Here is a 22,258-nt window from a genome sequence, read left to right on the forward strand (position 1 = left end):
GATCAGTCCTTGCCTACACACAAGAACTCTCCCTTGAAAATTTCCAAGTTGCCAGGGTTTTTGGAGCACCACAGTGAGATTTCTTTGTTTATTTATGTATCATTGTGGATACGTGTACCATGGAAAATGCTAGCCACAGGCTCCCAGTGACTCCTTTTTCCATGAGAACCACATCTGGTAGATAGACCAAAGTTCAGAAGCAATGTCAACATACTGGAAGTGGAAACAGTGAGGCAGACACTTACCTAGCAAATTAGTTTCTTAAATACATTGCAGGACAAGCTAGGGATTAAAACTGGGAAACTACAGGAAGAAAAAAATTATGATCAAAAAACCAAAGGTGAATGAAAGATAAAAGCAGAGGCAAGACACACACAAGATTAAGGACTGACAGCCGGAAGGTACTCTGACACAAAAATAGGAACTGACTGAATAAGATCACATTAATTGTGGGCTACAGGGCTCCAAGACATTTTTTTCACCCAATTTCTGAGTAAGTTTTAGCTGAGGCAGACAAACATTAAGATCTCTAATGCATACTTTCATTCCCAGCCTAGTAATTCTAACTAGTTCACACCTTTCTTCCAAGTGTCCTGTCAAAAGGATCCCACTCGCAAACTACACAGAAATCAAACTTAGTAAAAGAGGCATTTAGAAGGATCAGAGATCAACTTTCAGTGTTTTATTTTTTGAAACAGATACAATATTTTTCAAGGTCACTTTACAGTAAGTGGCATACAGGCTATTAAAATGGAAACACTCATACAGACATTTCAGCTTTAATGTGCACAGTATATTCTACAACACAAACGCTGTATTTAACATTTTTCTTGCTCCAGAATGACTTGGCAGCTTCAAAAAGCTAACACACACTTCCATTCTCAAAATCCATTTATAGAGCAATGATAAACCCAAAACTGCAACGTGATGCACCCCAAGCACCCTGCTTATCTCAGCAAGGACCTCTTGGAAGACCGGGCTGCAATTGCAGAGCTGTCTTTCTCCTGACCCTCAAAGTACTGCTGCTCTATTCGCCGACAGAACGCTGTGAGGTTACTGTAGTTCTTCACTTTTTCAGAGAGTTCATCGGTGATTAGCTGAGTAGTAAGGATTGTGAACAGATGTCCAAACACCAGAGCATCTAATTCAGTTGGTCTGGGGAACAAAAAAATAAAACAAAAACAAAAAAAAAAAAAAACCACAGTTATTTGGAGGACAAGTCCTGGCCGTGCTGTTCTGAGTAACCATTAGCTCGCCATACAGTCTAAGAATTGGGATGAAATCAAGCAAGGCTAAACCAAATATATGAATTCCCTGTGATGGGTATATTAAGAACCCTGCTTGTTCTCAGGATGGCATTTTCCTTGCTTTAGGGAGCTTGGAAATGTGGAAATAACATCTCTTAGATCAGACAGACTTACTGATCTAGTTTCAAACCGTGCTCCACCTTTTAGTCCTGTAACAAGGGCAAATGTTTATCAGGTGTTTTGTGGCTCTTCTTTTTCTTCTGCAGATGTGTATTAAAAAATCCAACTATTATCTCACAAGGGAAAAAAAAAAGAAACTAGTGCAAGCTTATGACTCCCATTCATTTTTTGTGCTCTGCAACAGTCTGGAACTATTCAATCAACAAAAAGAGGAGTTCCATGGTGGCAGCAGCTGGAAACATCCCCTTTCTGAAAGGGGATTACACAGAAGAAAACGGGTATTTTGGGAATGTTTTAGGTATGACAACCCTTCTGAATTGTCATCTGGGACCTTTAGGTAGTCCATGTAAAAATTTTTTTTTTTCAAATCTGTTAATAACTTCAGAGTTTCCCTTTACTAATGTAAGTAGTCCATGTAAAATTTTTATTTTTTTTTTCAAATCTGTTAATAACTTCAGAGTTTCCCTTTACTAACATTCAATGTATGCAGCATGAAGCCTTTCTAAATGATAAAATGTTTGCCTTTTTATTTGTGGATGACTAAGCACTCTCCAGTGGAGATCTGGACCCTGCATAACAAACTTTAATCTGTCAGAAACAGGCACTTTTCTTATTTACCTCCCAAAGACTCAAAGAAGTCACAGACTGAAAACTACTGGACTAAAAATACATATTTTCTTAGTAGTATTTCAGACAGCTAAAACATTTAAAGGCTGAAACTACCAAAAAAGCCTGGTGAACAACCAACCAACACAAATTCCCCAAGTTACAATTCTTTAGAAATACAGAAAGAAAAATTAAGAGATACTATGTTTAATAATCAGAGGAGAAGATGCACCTTAAAGTCATCTTCTATAAGGCATATTTCTGTATCCTCTGAATTAAGACTACTCAGCTAGTCTCAACTTGGAATAGATTAAGGGGCAAAGCCACAATGCAGAGAAGTAACCAAATGCTGCCATTTGAAGACATCTCCCTGTTCAAATGCAGTAAACTGAAATCCAGGCCTGAGCATTTCTAGACTGATCTACACACAGAAGACAAGCGGGATGTGATGTTATTTAAGTCTGTAACATTTCCAAAATCGTGAACTATTGGAGAGAAAAAAAATTTAAAAGAGCATATTGTAATTGAAAGAAACTGGTGAGAGCAGAGGACTTTCCATGGAAATCAGGTAATTTCTTTTTTCTCTCCTGGCAATGTGAATCTTGTTTTTCACTTTGCATTTAGTTCTTTGTGGATCAGCTAGCTTCTCCCGCAGTTCTTAAAACTCACAGGCACCCTCATGCTAATCCAGCTCATTCAGAACTGCTTCTCGTGTTAAGACAAGCTGCCCTGATCAGGCTGGCACAACATCCATTCACTTCTCTAGCAGAGAATGTTACCCAAGAAATGTACCATTTATGTACCATTCTTAATAAGAAACTAACTATATAAAAATGTACATTTGTAGCCTACGTACAAGTAAAGCTTTAAATGTACCATTCTTAATAAGAAACTAACTATATAAAAATGTACATTTGTAGCCTACGTAAGTTGTGGTAGAATCTGGACAAGCAGGAGTAAAATGAAATCATAAATACAACAGACTTACTGAAGCTTTCTCTTTGAAACCTTGTTCCTGAAATTTCATGTTTAGATTCCAGTCACACATTTGTAATTTTGCAACTAATCACACAGCATTAAAATAAAACAGGAGTTTCATACAAATACATTTGTATGTGTGTGGGTATATACCCATATCTCATATTGCTGGATGCAGTATTTCAATGAAGAGTAACTTACTGCTTATTGAAGAAATATGGTTGTGTTCCTAATCTCTGGGAGAGAGCATGACAGCACTGATCTACATCTTCAAGCACCTATCAAAATACACAAAAGAAAGAAAGATCCATATTGTCAGGAAGTAACACCATTGCAAGAAATAACCTCCTCATTCTATTTTCTCTGTTTTATGGGAACAAGGAATGAAACATGTTGGAATATCAAAAGGTGTTAAAGTCAGTCAAACCTACACAGCAGGCAGCAAGTGTTACTTAATCAAACATTTGATGTAAGGCAACTCTGATTAAGTGCTTCCCATAACATTTACAACTAAGCTTAATGAAAGGTACTGACTTAAACCCCACAACCTGCCACAATCCAACAAAGAATGCCTATCAGCATCATACAGCAAGCAGGGCACAGAACTCACAACCTGTTTTCAGGTTTATGGCCTAAACTAACACTGACAGAGTTGTACAGTCGTGGCAAAACATCCTTCCTTAGACCCCATCAGGTTGCAAATAATTTAAAATTTATTGCTGCTGAAGGCAAATACCTGACTCCTGATAATGTTTAAAGTACAGAACATACATTTCACTATATCTGTTTCAGGAACATGCTACTCTCCAATGCCAATTAAAAAAAAAAAGAAAAGAAAAAGAAATGAAAAGAGGGTAAAGAAATAAGGTTCACTTTTCCTACTTACCTGTTCAAGTGTCTTTTCAGCCCATCCGATGGCTTTCATCTTCCGCCTAACCTCCCACTGCTTCTGATAGGACAAAATGCGGTTGAGAGGCCACGGATAAGGAGAGCCATACCTTGGGTGAGTGATCTGTGGTGAAAAACACAAAGGTACTGTGTTATAACACAAGAAAATACAGATACCTCTTGAACAAAACAGCTGATATTTAAACATTTCTCTCAGAAAAGGAGCTGCAGAAGAGAAAAGCAGCTGTGTATGCTGTAACTATCTGCACAGAATCCACCGTTTGCAGCATAATTATTTAAAGCTATTATTTCAGAAACATGAACAAAACCTGTTTCTATCTATTCTGCAGTCAGCTCCCTCCAGTAACACAGCTTCCCTAAAATGCGTATGCAAGTGAAATTAAAGTGAAAAGACTTTATCATTAATGGTATAAACCCCCATGTTTCATTTATGAGTAGGGACTTGCAGTTGTGAGCAAAAGTGTTTTCTCATTAAATTTTAATTAAGATGAATGCTGTGGAACCACTCACCTCCTCTACTGTAACATCATCACACCACTGGAGATAGAGCTAGGAAAAGAAAGAACACTTACTAAAACTTCCTAATAAAGGAGAATACAGAGACAATCATTTTTCACTAGTAGAATTTTCTTTTCTAAATTAGATTAAAATTTCCATTTCATTTCTTCTCACAGACCTTTGATGTACAAAAGAAATTAAAACTGGAAGGTAAAAACCCAGCTGCTAGTCCTTACTTCAGCAGCACCAAAACTAAGCTGAGACCAAAAGCCTGCTCCTGCTGCCACACCACACCCAGCTCCAGGCACAGGTGAGCAGCCCTCAGCTCCTCAGTCACCTGCATCCTCCCAGTGCTTCCAGCACTGCTGCCATGCCAGGACTGAGGCACCTGAACTGGCTACAGAGGATCCCAGGCTGCCAGCACACACCATGTGCACATGGGGCAGTGACAGGGGATGCCTGGCCAGCCAGGGGTGCAGTAGGACCCCAGGAACCACTGGCATTTTCTGCTCAGTTACTTCTACAGCTGTGTGCCACACTTGACAGAGGTGAGGGAAATCACACGTGGCTACAGGAACAGGTCAGCAAGCAATCCACAGTGTAGGAGAATTTATTCCTGTCATTTCACCTCAAAAGCTCATGACCTAATTTAGGAACAGCACTATTTCCACTACAGGGAAAAATCCCAAAGTTTTCTTGCCTACAGTGTGTGGAGTTACTAGGGCTTGCTGTACCTCTGCTGTCAAGAGCATATTATTGACCAATTCCATGTAGGCTTTCATCTCAGCTTTCTGGACTTCATCCAACCCATCACTGAGAGAATGGCCCTAATGGGGAAAAATAAAAAGACACACATGTAAGAACAGGTATTGAATACTCAGCAACGTATGACCCAAGCACCTTAAGCATCAATGAGCTTTGGCTCAGATCCCATTCTCTTACATAGTTCAATAAAACATTACATGTGAATTTTTACATACAGTATCCTTTACTATTAAAACCAAATCATCATAATGTAACTAATCTAATCAATAAGAAATCTAAGCTAATCTACAAGAAATTCAGACTATTGTCAGTTACAGATATGCACACTCTGAGCACACAACCTCCTGGTTAGTATCAGTCATAGTATCCCCATGGCAAGAAGTAAACACAAATTTACATCTGTGATACAGATTCCACTTCTCAGTGAAAACATGGCATTTTTTTAAATGGAGGGGAGGGCTGGGGATGGGAGAAAAAAGGCAAAGTTGAACAGTATCTGACATTTCAGCATTTAAAACAATTTATTATAGGCTTAAGACCTCTGAGACCCAGAGACAAAGCATGAAGGAAAACAGTCTCAGAAACTGGCACTGGCATGCAGCTATTCTGCATATAATTTACTTGGAGATTCTGAGGAAATTACAAAGAAAAACATTTTCACCTCACAAACTCCTGTTCTACAATATCTTTCTTTTAAAACAGCACTAGATTCCTATACTTGTTTTAACAAATTCAGTAACATTCCAGAAAAGCACACTAAATCAGCACAATGCTAAGCAGGATTAACATTCATAATTAATGAAAACAATGCAGTATTACCTTGGCTTTTACAAACTGGACTATGGGCCCAAGTTCAGATACTACTTGATTTCCCACATGAATAAACGGTACTTTGCCTGTAAAAGAAGAAATGTATTGTAGTAATGAGACAGAGGGTGGTGGGCTGAGAGAAGGGAACAAATTCAAACCTTCTCTGAATTATCATTAAACCTATATGAAGAAAGGAAACAAGGTAATTGAGTAAAAGTGAGTAAAAACAGTAAAGGACTCCAGGAGTAAGGGAAAAAAGAATATATGTAATTCTGCCTACATTTAAAATTGAAGCAGTATCATCTTCCTTCTTGTGCTCCTTGTCTTTAGAAAAAGAAGGAAGTCTTCAGACCTAAATTACAACATTAGATGCCAGCAAGTGTGGACATGAGGTGTGAGTGGCAGAAAAGACACAGCATGTAAGTGTCACCAGTCCCAGTCCTGCACGTGCAAGATGCTCCTGTGTGCCTGGATTCAGCATTTCAAAGCTCTATTTACTAACAAATAATTCATATAACTGCATATTTTGTTTTGCAGGGCTTTCACTCCTGCCAAGCAATTGTTGGCTTTAGGTATTTTTTAAGTCCCCTCATTTCACTGCTTTACCCAAAAATATCAGTCCCAGCAGTAGAACCCATATAGATGGCAGACATACACTGACAGGAACCTCCATATGGCAGTCATCAGCCAGAGCCAGGTAATCAGTAAATACGGACCTCCTCACACAACAAAACTGTGGGACAGAGCATGAGGATCTTGGCACCTGGTGTTCTGTAGTTCTGGTTTTTAGGCAATTTTCTGAAGCTGGTGTCTGGGCATTTTTAGGCAGTCACCTCCAACAAAACAGAGGTGTACCCTTAATCCTTAACTTTTTCATGGAGGGTTTGGATTTTTTTCCAGACAGTCTCGTAGACCTGAGGACGACTTAAAATCACCTGTCACCCTTAATAGTGAAAACATATCCTGGCAATCAACTCCCACACAGAGTAACAAAAGAGAACCTTTCTCCAGTGTTGTTTCGTTCCAGCAATAGGAAAATATAACAGCGTTTCCTGGAATATTCCCTGGATGCAGAATAAAGCCATTTTTGGACACATATGTCTTTCTGCTTTAGGACTTTTGAGAGAAGGTTTCCACCAGGCACTGAGCTGTGTGAACACTTCACACAGGTACACATTGTGCCAATGTTACTTTGCATTTCACGGGTTTGATTGCTTGCAGAGGAGGGGGAAGGCAACCCACAAACAGCAGCACTGCCCGGCTGTTATCAGCAAGACAAGGCCCAGTTGCCATGGTATCAAAATGGAGGTGTAACACAGTAATCTAAATGAAGGCCACACTTACCAGATGGGGACATGTACTCAGCGTTTGCCCTGCAAATCACCCGGATTGGCAGATTGCACATTTGCAAAAAGGCCTGGAAACAAAGAGTCGCATTTGAAAAGCATTCATACACCAGTGGCAAACAAATGTGGAGCTCTTAATACATTTGCCTGTGTTAGCTGGTTCCCAGCACACACTTATGAAGTATAGTTCTTTGCATACTGTTCTTAGGAAGAAACACTAAGGGTAAGTAAAAGAAAAACAAAGGCATTTTAACTTCATTAGACAAGTGCTTATTATTCAAACACTGACTGAAATTCTTCTAATGCAGTTTCACCTATTTTTATTGTTTATTCAGGATGGGCAAAGAAGCAGTTACTGACAGACACAATTAGTGCTGTGGCTGTACAAAACTGAGTGACATTTTGCCTCTTTTAAAAACCACAGTACTCATTTCTCCCAGTTAAAGCTGGCTGGTCAAAGCAATGTTATATAACATGGCAAACACATATGGCACCTTCTCACATTATAATTACAATAGTAGCCAGAAATTTTGCTCTGTGATACTGTCAAAGCACAAGTCTGGTTTGGGACAAAGTATTATTTTTAATTTATGGGATTCATGGAGAGCATAAGTGATCAATTTACCATTTCCTTCTATCTGTGTTCTTAGATTCAAAGCTTTCTCAGAAGGATAACAATTTCTGTCAGCACCTGCCACTACTACAAAATCCATAGGCAAATAAGGAATCTCTTACTCACTAGAGACTCTCACAACTCAGCTCAGTCCTATCATTCATTTTGTCTCTGCAATTAGGTCACAAGTCCAGATTACAAAATTATTCTATTGCCTATTTATACAATGTGACTTGGGGTAAAAAAGGCCTAGAACAACAAGGCTCCCACCATGAAGAAAAATAGTGCTGTAACACACACTTTCTACACAAGCCTCCTGCCTGTTTTTTAGATGGCAGGATCTGGCAGAAAACCACATTCTCACAACTTTAGCTGCTCAGACTCTAATCACACACATGAAAACAACCTAAACTTTAACCTTAAGATTTGCTATTCTTCATTCTAGAGCACAGATTCTAGTAATGTTAGAAATCATTTAGTCTACCCTCAGTTAAAAAAATCAAAATGAAAAAGAAATTTAAGAAGACCCTAAAGTAAACACTAAATCAAAAACCTGAGAAAACTTTCTTGGAATAGTCAACTTCAGTTCTGATGAATGCTTCATTAAATGAGAGACCAGGACTGACACTGAGAAGAATGATTCAGACTTAAAACTGAATAAAGCCATCCAGTACTGAATTTACCACATCAGTCTTCCTGCAAGGTTCTGAAACAGTGACCACTGACTACTGGAGCTGCCCCTTCAGCAGCTTTACAAGGCTTCTTCCAGCAAGCCCCTTCAGCATCCCCATGCCAAGACCTGCTCCACTTCAGTCTTTGTCTATATTTAGGATTGGTTTTAAGAGGAGTGATGAAATAAACCTAAATATGTAATATACTATGTAATATTAATAGTATAACCCAAATATAAAATTCAATCAACCTAAGAAAATATTTTTTTTAAAAAAAACCCTGCTATTATATCTTTTAGAAGGTAGAAGCCCAGGGAATAAAAAGATCAGTATGTCTGTCTATTGTGAGCTGTAACTTGTATCCAAAGCATGACCTGCTCAACTTTAAGTGCTCCTTACATAATGTTCTGCAGCAAAATGAAGGAAAGATCCACAGTATAAGACAATTTTAATCCTTATTGAATCTACACTGCTTAATTAATCATTAACTAGAGAAGTAGGCCAGTATCTACTTCTTACTTCAGTTTAAACTGATGGCACACTGGACACCATTGAAGTCAACTGAAAAATTCATGTGAATGAGTGAAAGACAACAGTATTATCCCAAATTAGGAGGGCTCAGCCTAAGAAATAAACCTTGCAATTTGCATTACTATGAGTACTTACATTCTTTCATTGATGTAACTGACAGGCTTTGGAAATTATTAGCATTAACAAGTCAGGTGGTTTTGACTTTTCAAGCACAGTGAATACATTCCATATTTATGGAAATTATAGTTTCTTTTAGAAAAAAAAAAAAAAACAAGGACAAGGATCATGACCAATGCATTCCTATAAATATTCACTGCCAGAAATTTTTTTCTGATGCATTCAACTAGGTATGCTAGATATTAGACAATAACTGATATTAGACAGTAAGTGGCATGAACTATTACCAAAATAGTTGAAACTGGAACAGATCAAAGAAATCTTAGAGAGAGAATACAGAACAAAGCAGCAATTTCTCTGAGTCTTTATCTCATTACATGCTTTAGCCCAGTGATTAAGGGAGGATTTGTTCCCATTTTGACCACTCACACAGAATGTCAAGAACCAGCACATTTGGTGTGCAGATGGTATGAGACCACCATGGCTTCCAACTCTGATAAAAGATGCCACGGAACACTGATTACTTCAGCTCAGAACATCTTGCTTCCCTTTGGGTAAACCCACATACACAGTTTGAGCAGGCAAGTTACCCTTGCTTTTCTTGTGAGAGAAATCTTTTTCTGTGAGCAAATGAGAGTGTGCTCATCTCCTCTGAGTGCTTTTGGGCAAGAGATTGAAGGCTGAAACCACACCAGTGCAGTTTTGCTGAGATTTATGAAGATATCAACACCCCTTCAAAGACACGACATCAAAAGTTGAGCAATCTGAAAGACCAAGGGCCCGGGCTTATTCCAGTACATCAGAGATTATTGTTAACATCCTAAATTTGGCTGATCAACTTAAAAAAGGACTGAAAGGGGCCAACTGAATTCCAAGTAACACACAATCTAGTTAATGACACCCTTGTGAAAATTCACCAGAAAATGGCAAGCAAACAGCAAAACTAGAAACAAGACATTTAACTGAGTACAGCCTGTCCCACCTCACAAAGATGTCTGTAGTTCCAAGTAACAGCATTAAATTTCCAGCTCCCTTCTCCTCTGGACAAAAAAAGTGTACTACCAAAGAAAAAAGTGGATGACACTATAGGCCTCAAGCTGGATCTCCTCCAGCAGCAGAGGAACAAAGTGTATCCTTTCTTTGGATTAGGTTAATACAAGAAACAGATAAAGGCATTAAAAAATAAAGATTTGGCTTAATAGGGTCTGTCAGTTTCTCTCCCACACATGCTCTCTGCCTCTTTCCTGCAGTCTAACAGTCTCCTCTCTCACACTCTTCCAGCCTCTCTAGCTGTAGCATTATCTAACACCCAGAAAGAGGAGGAATGAAGAAATGTGAAAAAAACATTTTTAGCAGTGATACCTCTGTTTTTCCAGACTGAAACCACTGAGTCTACAGTGCTGCTACTGCCCCTGTGCACATTGTTTTAATGGGAGACTTTGCTGTAGACAGAGCTGTTTCTGCACATCCATGAGGAGAAAGGGATGAAAACAGAAGCAATCAGATGAATAATGTCTGTCCTCCCCTACCCTCCCAATATTTACTGTTACAGAGTAGGGAAGAAACAGTTGTGGACAATGAATTGAAGAAAAGTATGGGAACGCCTCTCAGTGCCTTTCCTGCCCCACTGCACACTGATCCACACAGGACTGTGGTTTGTATTGAACTGCCTTATACTCACAGAGAACAGGGTGAGCTACTCTGTTTTCAAAATCAGGTGGAACAACCAAGTTCATGTTTTTGCTGAGAGAGAACAAGGTATTGGTAACTATGTGAACAGGGCTGATAGGAAGCTTTGAGGTGACACTTGTTACAAAATTAATCAAATATCTTATGCCTACCATTCATTTCAATCGTGGCAGTTGACACCTCCTGCCAGAATTATGGAGTATATTTACAACAGCATTGCTTAAAGGACACAATTCAAGTAAGGCCTGCTTCTTCTTATAGCCAACCCAACTTAAAATTCAAAATATAAGTAGGATGTTGTATTTCAATTATCTAAAAAAAACAATCAGGGCAATCACGTTTGTACTGATTTGGCACAGTTCAGAAGCCCAGAGCCCAGAAACTGCAGCCAGACACAAGAAAACTCAGCCCACCCTTCCCTTCCTCCTGCCTCCCCACCCTCCTGTTCTCACAGGACTGACATTCTCACCTCTGCTGCTGCCACCCCCAGAACAATGCAAGAAAGGGGTGCCATTGTGTCTTCCTCTGATGACAAGTATGGGAAGTGACTGTACATGAAATACAACAGGAAGGCACAGGAGAATGGAAAGAGGAGGTTTTTTTATTTATTGCTAGAGTTAATTGGTTTAGGTGTGATTTTCACTCTTGCTCTCCCTTCTTCTTTGCCCTGCCAGCTAAGGACACCATCAGCTGGACACAGGACATGCATGGGGCAGCAAATCACCCTGTCAGAGCTCCACCACAATGCTCTCCTCTTCCCCTACAGTTTCCTCCCAGAAAAACACACATGAGCAAACACATACACTCATTAAAAATGAGTTACAACTAGAAGTAAATCATATCCAGATTGCAGTTTCTGAGATCAGAGGCAAGAATGAAATTACTTATGCCAAGACTCAAATAGTTCACAATTTACGTCGCCACATGAGGAACACTATTTTCAGATAGCACAGTCCAGGCTTCATTTGAAGAAGATATATTCATGATTAGTTTTTAATAAAGGACGAGCCATTCCAAGCCATCTCTTACTCAGCAGCACTTCTAAAGGTACTCACACAACATACTGTTAGGAAGAAGGAGTGAAATGCATTTTCTGTTTTCATTTTTATGTTATTTCATGAGCATACAATGGACAGTATGTGATGACAACTAAAGAGTTATTCTCTACTTTACTGCAGGAACACATTTTAAAATTAAAACCCATGAAAAAAATCTACAGAATAATTCAGTTTTCATATCAAACAGCTGCAGTCCCTGTAACTGAAATAGTGTGTCTAAGGTTATAAATGAAAACTGTTCAGTATCATTGCTTGAGTGACAGATTAAATTCCTAATCCAGTTATGGTAATGGCCACATGTGTAGTTTAACATAAATTAAGATCTTAATTATATTTGTGACTATTTTAAACAAAATAACAAATTCCTCTGTACCTGTGAATGTAATTTATAGCAAAGCCACGTTCATTCTCCAAAACAATCTATTTTACACTGCATCATGGCACTGGCTCTAATGGTATAATGTAATTCTTGTTGTACAATGTAGAAAGAGTGGATTCACTAGTAGCACAGAGGTTTTGAAGATAAATGAAGATTCTATTCATTCAGAGGTAATTTCATCTTAGAACTATATGAAAGATGTTTCACTCACAAACAGTACCTGTACAGCTTGGGATTTAAGAATGTTTTCAGCAACAATACAATGCTGCTAGATTGATTATGTTGATACCATTTCTCATCATGAAGAATTCCAGCTTTTATTCTCTTTAAAAAAAAAGGGATTGGCAGATTTTTATTTCAGTACCAAGCTTTTGTTTAAGACTCAGCAACAAGTTCAAATTTCTGCTAATGTTTTGTCTAGAGAAAAACCAAACCACAATTCATACACACACACACACAGAGAAAAAAAATCACAAATCTGTCAAGGGCAATTAATCATGTATGATTTACACATTTATTTGATTACTTGTTGAAGTAAATAAGCAATTGGTCTGTGTAACACAATTTTAAATGCCCAAACTTCCTTCTGTCATTCAGGGCTAAGAACAGGCAATTTTCAAAGCACTTCCCTGGAATATGTTAAGACTACTTACAAGGACATTGACTGCACAAGCAATTAATACATATCTTAACAAAATGAGCTGCAGGCTCTCTAACCTCAGGACAGCTGTCAGAATTTCCAGAATTCTGAACATTTTAGACAGCCTTTTGAGCAAGACTATGAGACTAACTGCATAAAGATTCCAGAAGAACCTGTAATAAAAGAGGCAGTCTCAACATCCACATTCCTCTTCCTGACAAGTTGGAACAGTGCAGAAGATGCTTTGAGCTGCCATTTGAGGCAAGAGGCCTGGCAGAGTGCAGCTGTATTAACCCCCTCCCTCCTGCTTGGCCAGGCACTAAACAAAATGGCTTTACCTGCACCAGGCATCGATGAGACAGAGCCTGGACAGGCCCTCTGCTTCAGACTGAAATATACTCTCCTCTGGTAATTCAGCTTTAATCCACTTCAAACTCCATCATTCCCTTCCTAAAGTTGTAGCATTGTTTTGTTATTGAGATATATTTGTGTATTGGTTTTGGTAGCTTTTTTTCACTGTGATAAGCCAGATAAGCAGGAATGCTGTATAATGGTAGCTGCACATGGAGAATGGTTTTAACCATGTGCCATGGTACCCAGGAGGTGTGTTTTCATTGACATTGATGGCAAGAGGGCTGAGTGTCTCACAAGAACAGAGCCTTCATTCTCTTACAATCTCCTTTCAACAGCTGGATATTCATTACTGATTAGTATTTTCCCTTGATTTAAATTAATTTGCAGTGAAAATAAAATTTCATTCAATACCAAGGCTTTGCAGCCCAAGATCAAGTGGACTTGGCTGTATAATACACTACTTAAAGCTAACAAACAAGAAGTGCAAACACCAAGATGTACCAGAGATAATGCACTTGCTACTTGAAGTTATGTTGTATTTTCAGAAAATACTAAGAATCTGAACCCAGTAAAAGACAAAGAAATTGCTAAATTAGTCTGTTTCCAAAATAAACATTGCGCAGAAGAGGAATTTAAAAACCAACAAAAATAAACAACCCTACCAGAATCAACAGCAAATTTCCACAAGATTAGAACAATTGTTGTGTTTGGTTGGTTTTTAACTACTATAGGCACCAGCACAGTTACTCAGCAATTCCCAGAAGACTCATCCCTTCTCTCATCTGACATGTGGCTATTAAGAGTCCAGATTTTATTGCACAATGAGAAGTTGTAAGTCCAGTCATTACTAAAACAGTAAGACTCAACCAACTTCTATATTCAACCTGCAGCCCTCTGTACACATTAATTACATCTGCAGTGAGAGAAGCTTGCTCTGCTGTCTGCTCGATCTGCTCCCTTAACAAGCAGTACCTGAAATGCCATCTGTGTCGCAGGGTTGGCAACTTTCAGGTTTTACTCTATTACTTACTATGGCACTGGATTGTATGTGTTATTTTATGTGTAGATATCAGTGTGTATGTCCCTCTGAGACCTGAGAGCAGCTTTACAAAGAGGTGCTACAAGGAGATTTTACAAAATACCTGAAAGACTGGCTGCAGCACATTCAGAGTCTTGCTGTTAAACGATGTTTCTTAAAGATTTGGTGGTGGCTGATTCCACACGCTCTTTCAACTCAAATTTGTGATGTTTTCACCACATGGAAGTTCAACAACCACAAACAATGTATCTGCTCTAGTGATATTGATGTACTGCCCCCAAACAGTAACAGGGGAAAAAGAATGACAGTAGTAGAAAAGAAGTTCCAGGTACCAGCTCCTATTTCTCCTCCTATCCCTCATTCCCAAATTTTCCTTTGAGAAAGACACACATCCCCCAACTCCCACTACCCCCTTAAAAAAAAGAAATGAAACCAATAAACAGACAAACAAGCTCTCATCAAAATAAAAAGCAAATTCCTTATGCAAAACACATTGATGTATTTAAACCTCTCTGATTACTACATATCCTAGTATTGTTTCAAAATGGATCAAAGACACCAAGAATAGTTATCCTTTCCCTGTCACAACCATGTTACACAGATTCTTCAAAATTGATGCAATTCCCCAATACAGAATTATTCTATAAAGTTTAAGATCAGATATCCACCAGAGCCGTATTTATAGTCATGGCTACTATCAGCTGTCCAGCTAGAGAATATTGAAGAAAAACAAGGATTTTTAATATATTATAGTTAATTTATCATCTAAGTGACATGTGTAGGATAACAATGTACTTGGAACAGTAAAGAAAAATGATGCATTAGAAAAGGAAATTTTAGGGTTATTTTGTTGGTGAGATGGAAGGGGTTGCGTTTTAAATACAAGCCACATATACGTGTATTGCTAGATGGGAAGAAAATTCATGAGAACCCCCAAAAATACAGTTGTTGGGGTAAAAAGTAACACTGAGATCAATATAAAACACACTACTCAAACCAATAAACACTGCCCCATTTATTAGGTGTCTCAGGGGTGATTCTTCTTTCCAGCAAAGGATAAAGCTATCTTCTTCCTGTGATCGAATTTACTCTTAAAGCTATCTCCTAGAGAGCCAGACTGGAAGGAAAAAAGTTGAAAGATCCTGGAAGGAGCTACCATGATCAAGTCATCCTAACCTTTTTACCAGTAACATCAGTTACAATCTCCAAGTGTCCCATTTTTGGTAAATAAGAAGTGACCTCTTTGGACAGCCCTCAAAGACTGCTTGCTGAAGCTTCTCTGAGCTAGACCACACACAGAAAGCAAGATGCAGGAGAACAGTGTAACTCCCTGCTAAGCAAAGCAGGCACAAAATTGCTTTGAAGGACAAGAACCTTACAGACATCCTGCTCCCCAGCACCGTGACAGCCAGGCCTTTGCTGCTAACGGGGAAAACGTCCCCTTGAGATTTGGGGTTACTGAACCTAACAGGTTAATGGAGATTACATGGACTTCACAGCCACAGAGGTGCTATTAAGTCAATTAGAGGTGCAAGTTTGTCAATTATATGGACTATTTCTAAAAACCACATTGGAGCTCCAGTCTGTACACAGGATGAAATTGAAAAAAACCTACCAGAGACACAGAAAGACGTGATGCTCACAGCATGAAGCAAATATGCCCTGACTTCGGGCATATTTGGGCATAGTATTAGCTATGAGAATTAAATGACTAGCAAACATCTTGCAAGATGCTACAAGACAAACATGCATAGCAAGTGACAAAAGGTATGAACCAGAGTAAATAGGCAAGCAGATACTGTACATAGATCAATATAAACATGAATACAAGGAGCAGAACTCTACATAGGACTTTCAAAATCCTCAAATCCTTTAGGCTCTGGCACTTCAATGACAATGTAAAGCAAATCAGAGTCAGGAAGTAAGTCATTCGTTTTGGCAAAAATAATTCTTAAATTAATCTTTAAGCTAAATATAGTTATGTTACCTAGATAATAATTAAAAAAATAAAACTGCATTAATATCTTTCACTTAGAAAATATGATATTTTACCTGAACAGCAAGGGAAGATGCATTATCAGAAAGCAAAATTTGGTCCTCTGTTGAAAGAAAAAAAAAAAAAAAGAAGAAAAATAAACCACACAATTACAAAAAAACAGTGCCCATTTAGCTACTGAGCTGTAACTGTAAACAATGCTAAGTTGCATTTCTTAGGCATAAAACAAGCAGCACATATATAATTATTATGCAGCTGGACTAGAAAATCTATAATATGAATATTAAAAAACAGGAAAAAAATACCAGGAATTTTTCTCCCGCAAATAAAATTGCACTTATCATATATTACCACCAAATATTCAATAAAAAAAGACTACAAGAAAAAAAAACAAAACAAATGCCTGACTTTTATGCCAATTACTCTCCTTCTAATCAAAGTTAAATAAAATCGCATCTTCATACCTCCTCTGGCTAAAAAGTAGAAGTATTCAGAAACCTATAAAAGCAGCTTGCAGCTAATATTGCACGCTGTGTCTAGGTCTGTCACACAAAAGAAAGATGACAAGTTCACTGCAATAAAAATTCCATGCTTAGAAGACTAGAGCTGCTACCTATTAGTCTTCATTACTTTGCAGTCTTCTGACAACTGTAGCAGGCTGCTGAGCCCCAAATGGGGGCCATAATGTGATCTGATGATATATGAAGAGCTGCTAAAGGGAGAGTGAACCATCCTAGCCTATACATTTTAACAGTTCCTTTTTACTGAGAGCCCACTTTACCACAAGACTTCAAAAATCTGCTGCCTCAGCTATTGGTGCAGTAAATCTGCCAACTGTGCCTGCAACCACATCATTTTACACTGGCTACAGCAGCCAATATAATGAGTCAATAATAAACCAAGGACCTTATAGGCCATGAATAGCTGGTTTATATTGGCAGATGCAAGCATAACTAAAACCTCTGACCAAACAAAAAAACACGAAGGACTATTTTAACAGTTTCTGTGCTTCCTTGCAGTTAATTATCTTAGCGCATATTTAATGTGTTTTCTAAAAATAAGGTAATTATTAATTGCCAAAACTAGTGTACCTACCCTTCAGTTGCTGATACAATGCAGCATTTTCAGGCCAAGGCTCTGCGGCTGTGGAAAGAGAAGAAATTAATTAAGCAAGCTGAATACCAATGTGCTTATAAATGCTAACTGAACACGAGTGTTACCCAGAGCAAGAATTTAGACTGCAAAGATGATGATGCAATATTTAGCCTGCCCTAAAAATGTCCCAGTGACAAGCTCTCCTCCTGTACCTCTCTCCTGCTCACAGGGGTACATCACGGAGAAAGAAGTCCCAGAATGTAATGTTGCAAGAAGAGCTAAAATTCAAGCTACATTACAGAATGGCCTTGCAATTCTGAAGCAACTGATGCAGCTATTTTCACTCCACCATAAAGATATCCTTGTGCACATTCCCATCCTAATTCTGGCCACTCCCAAGAGCAACTATTTATTAAGGTACTAAATGAAGAATTCTGGAGAGAACAGAACAAGACACAGAGGAAAGAAGCACAAACCTCCAATGTGTGAAGAATGCTTTAGGGAAATGGAAAAGCCTTCTGCCTTTTAAAGTTGTGTCCTCACCATCCTATGTGATACCCACAGAGCCAGGAGCCCAGGCATGTCAGAACTCTGCCCACCAGGACTACCAGAGCTGCCTAGGGCTTTAAGTCATGTACTGCTCAACCCTAAAATGGGAATGTCAATATGCATTCAAGAAACTGAATCATCAGTTCAAAACAGTTGAGCAGTTGTTAAAAAAATGAGGCAAGGAAATAAAAGACAATCACATCCTCCAGTTCAGAGCCATTGCGTGTAATCAATCATACACCATATGAATGTAAGGGAAGGCAAAAATAATAATCAGTACCAATTTACTGTTAATGGTAGCATTAAGGTAACACTTCATCACATTTTTTGTATCCATTACATTCCTTGTTAATGTCTGATTAAAAATCTGTTTTTAAATATCAGTTCAAACCTTGCATTCTACCCAAAATAGCCATTTGTAAATAAAATTTATGCTCTAATCATGTTAATTATTTTTAAAGCAATAATGTATATAAATAGCTACGTGTGGATCAAGCATAAATATGTCACTGGCGTAAGTAAGGCTTTGCATGTTCTCCCTTAGAACTCAAACTGAAAAAGTGCACAATTTTCTAACTATCATTCCTTTTGGATACTCATGAAGTATTAACTTTTATGGAAGTCACGAAGAATGTAAAGCTTAAAACACTGTACACAGTTTTGTGAAGGTCACTGTCTCTAACATTAAGGCATAGAGCCTATCAGAGTGATACTAGTATGGGCATGAGAAAGCAACTAATCACATTTAAGTGTCATGGAAAAATGTTTTATGTTTTATTGTAGCAGTTATTGGTTTTACACCCTACCATTAAAGTTTTGCCCTGAAGTAAAAATTCTTGAGGTAGAAGTACATTTACATCTTTAAATAAAAAGAAACTAAGATAGTGTCTGCAGTACTACAACCTTAAGCATTTAAAATAATTTATCTAATATACATTTCTTCAAGTCCACTTAAGTCTTACAGGAGCAAATGGAAGGAGGAAATTAAGAATGTTATTGCTACATTTTAGCAAACTTATCATTTCTGGACTCTGAGACACTTAAAGAAGTAACTAAGTGACTAAGTTACAATGATCTTGTAAATGCTCCAGCCAAACAGTGAAAACATCCTTTTTACATACCCAAAAGGGTACAGAGGGCTTCAATTGCACGGACCCATTCCTACTGAAACTTTTTGCCTGATCCTCTTCTGACTGAAATGTCAGATTTATAACTAATTCTTGGATTCCAGCCTAAACTGGAAGTCATCTATTTTTTACACATGGCTGAAATACTTCTGGACCACAAAAATTGTACATTCCAAGAAATTCAGATTCTAATTCCAGTCTGATTTTGGCACTCAGCTATATGCAGCCATGGAGATACAGAGATATAATATACACATACCACACCCCCCACCAGCTTCTTGGCACACAGGATCCAAAACCACACTGCTGCAAAGGCATGCCATATCCATGCTACAAACTAAAATACAAGGAGAGATATAATATACACATACCACCCCCCCACCAGCTTCTTAGCACACAGAATCCAAAACCACACTGCTGCAAAGGCATGCCATATCCATGCTACAAACTAAAATACAAGTAGAAGATTGTTTGCATCTTTTTTGCCCTTTTCAGCTTAAATCTTACTTCCACAATCTACTAATCACATACTTACTTTCATGAACCGTGTCTGCTGACCTTAATTTTATTAGTGATGATATAAAGTCTTTATCCCACAGTCCTAGTACACAAGAGCAGACACCCAAATTGAGAGAAGGAAAGGACAAGGAAAGTTTAAAGCCCTTGCATTCACTTACACACAGTTCAGTTGTGTACTAATGTATGTTTCTGATGAGTAAATGAAACAAAGACAAACAGCCAACCGAAAATCTCAGCCTTCATTATGAGTACACCTGGAACCCCAAATTTCAGCTGTTGTAAGAAAATGGATAATACACCCTGCACTTGGCATCTGACAGTGAGTGAGGTCACAATTCTGACTGTGTTTGGATGAGGTACACACATGCTCACAAGCCTTGAACCAAAGTCTTCAGTTCTTTGTAATCAAAGCAGATCAAAGGTAACTGATTTCACTATTTCTGTACAGACTGGATTTTAAAACTATCAGTTTCACATTAAGATTCACATATTATTACCTACATCCTAGAAAATAAACAAATTCTGCACTATGCATTCAGAATTGCATGCAGATCATGTTCCACAATACCTGTGGAGGTAGAAATACCTGTGCAGTACTTTAGAAATCAAATAATTAAATACCCATTCACTATCTGTCCCATACCTTACAATTTCTACTCATTCTCCCTCTTCCAAGACATCTAGAATATGAAACATTTATTTTTAATGAAGCAAGAAGTTTAAATACACACTGCTGCTTAAGAGGTCCAGGCCCATGAGGTACAAGCTAAATTCAAGTACGAGCTCCCATGCTGCCTTCAGTTCCAAGGTGCAAAACTGCAGCCAAGGGAGACCAGAGCCCTGCTGGGGAAGAGAGGAGGAGGAATCACTGAAGGCCTGTCACATGTCTCCACAAGGGAGAAAGTGTGTAACATCTTTAATGTGCAGCAATGACTCTTGCCTTATGAATGTAGGTGAAGACATAATTTGTAGAATAATAGGCACTAATATTACACGCTGCTTCAGTTCTGTCATATTTCCAATCCATCAAGTTGATTAATGCTATAATAACTCCTCACAAACTTATCATTTGTGCACTAATGAAGTCAAATCCAGTTTATCCTTCGGCAACTATAATCTTCTGGTCTGTAGATGTTCATTTCCCTGCTAACCAGGGCTACTGTGGCACTTGGTATATAAAGAGAAAATTAACAAATGTGATGTCAATTCAGCTTCAGAAGCTTTCAACACAGAATCACATTTATGTGTTAGATCCTACGCAACAGACATTTTTATCATTACTTGCTCACAGGATGAAATAAATGCCTGGAAGCATGCCTTACAGGAATAGCTTCTCTACATTTCTTAGGAATAAGGAACTATTTCATTCTTCCTTCTGCCTCCATAATCAGAGGAATTACTATTGTGTGGTTTTCAATGGGTCTGTCTCGCAGGCTTGCAGTCTTCAGTAAATATTGTTTTCCCACCCTACTGAAACTTTTCCCATGATTAACAAATTCAAATATTTAGTCTTTCATGTGGATTGTCTGCTGTTCAGGACAATCAAATCTCATACTATTGTCTTTCCCTACTTCTCTACCACACTGCTTGTTGATTAAAACAATAATGCCAGTTATAGGAAACAGCCTATGGGAAAGAATCTGTGGGATCATTCCTCCCCTCTGCCCCCCTCTCCATTAACAATGTCTGAAAAAGGCTTGAGTTCAAAAGTAACAGGGAAATGAGAATTAAAAGGACATGGACACAGAAAGCATCACTACATAAGTCTTGTAATCCTGGGTGCTGAGATTTCAGCAGACACAGCACCCCAACAAATGGGGCAAGAAAACCTACACCAAATCTTCTTTGGTTTTGCGGATGACTGAAAATGCATGAAAATTTCACTAAGCTCAATGTATTTGTTAGTCTAAGTGTTTTACTTATTAACAGTTTAGCATAGAAAATGCTAAAGATTTCAAAGTGATAACAGGGTTCTTAGTTGTCAAATTAGAAGAAAATTCTGTGAACTGCTGTGTTACACATTCCCAGTAATTTTAAGTACTCAGGCTTGTAACTGTTGAAACAGATTCCTAACTCCTCACCTGTCATATCAGAGGATGACTTAGAAAAAACATAATTTTTGCTCCTAAAAAAAGACTTCCAAAGCACGGAAGGAGTCATGACAGTCACATCAAATTCTTTGCCACTGAAAGTGTAATTACACTGAAGTGTATTACATTAGGTGCACTTTCAGATTTTCACATAGTGTGAAATGTTTTACTTGACCAACATTAAGACCAGAGAGAGACACCCAAATAAAAATTTGATTTCAATGTTTCCAGATGTTTCAGACTGACATTTCAATAACAAGACTTTATCTACTCCAATACTTTTGGGACAGTAAGAGAAAAGAACGCACACATGGTGTAAGAAGACATTGTGCTTCTTGAGTAGAGCACTGAACCCCACTACCAGCAGGGGACCAGCAGCTCACCTGAAGCCTACACATCTCAGCTCCAACTAAAGCTCTCAAAACAGACACTACACTTGCACACTGGTGAGC

General features: G+C 38.3%; 1 protein-coding gene across 1 annotated transcript; it reads right to left on the reverse strand.

The window, feature by feature from the left end:
• Window positions 1-660: 660 nt before the first annotated feature.
• MTX2 (metaxin 2) lies at window positions 661-17,566 on the reverse strand. Its single transcript, XM_039698782.1, has 9 exons — window positions 17,522-17,566; window positions 16,483-16,529; window positions 7,338-7,410; window positions 6,003-6,079; window positions 5,153-5,245; window positions 4,431-4,469; window positions 3,898-4,023; window positions 3,213-3,289; window positions 661-1,155 (listed from the first exon to the last, which is right to left on the reverse strand). The coding sequence occupies exons 3-9, from the start codon at window positions 7,396-7,398 to the stop codon at window positions 948-950; spliced, it is 681 nt and encodes a 226-aa protein (XP_039554716.1). The 5' UTR covers window positions 7,399-7,410; window positions 16,483-16,529; window positions 17,522-17,566; the 3' UTR covers window positions 661-947.
• Between the last annotated feature and the right edge of the window lie 4,692 nt (window positions 17,567-22,258).

Source organism: Passer montanus, unplaced genomic scaffold, assembly GCF_014805655.1.
Source record: "Passer montanus isolate IOZ18808 unplaced genomic scaffold, ASM1480565v1 scaffold1, whole genome shotgun sequence".
NCBI lineage: Eukaryota > Metazoa > Chordata > Aves > Passeriformes > Passeridae > Passer > Passer montanus.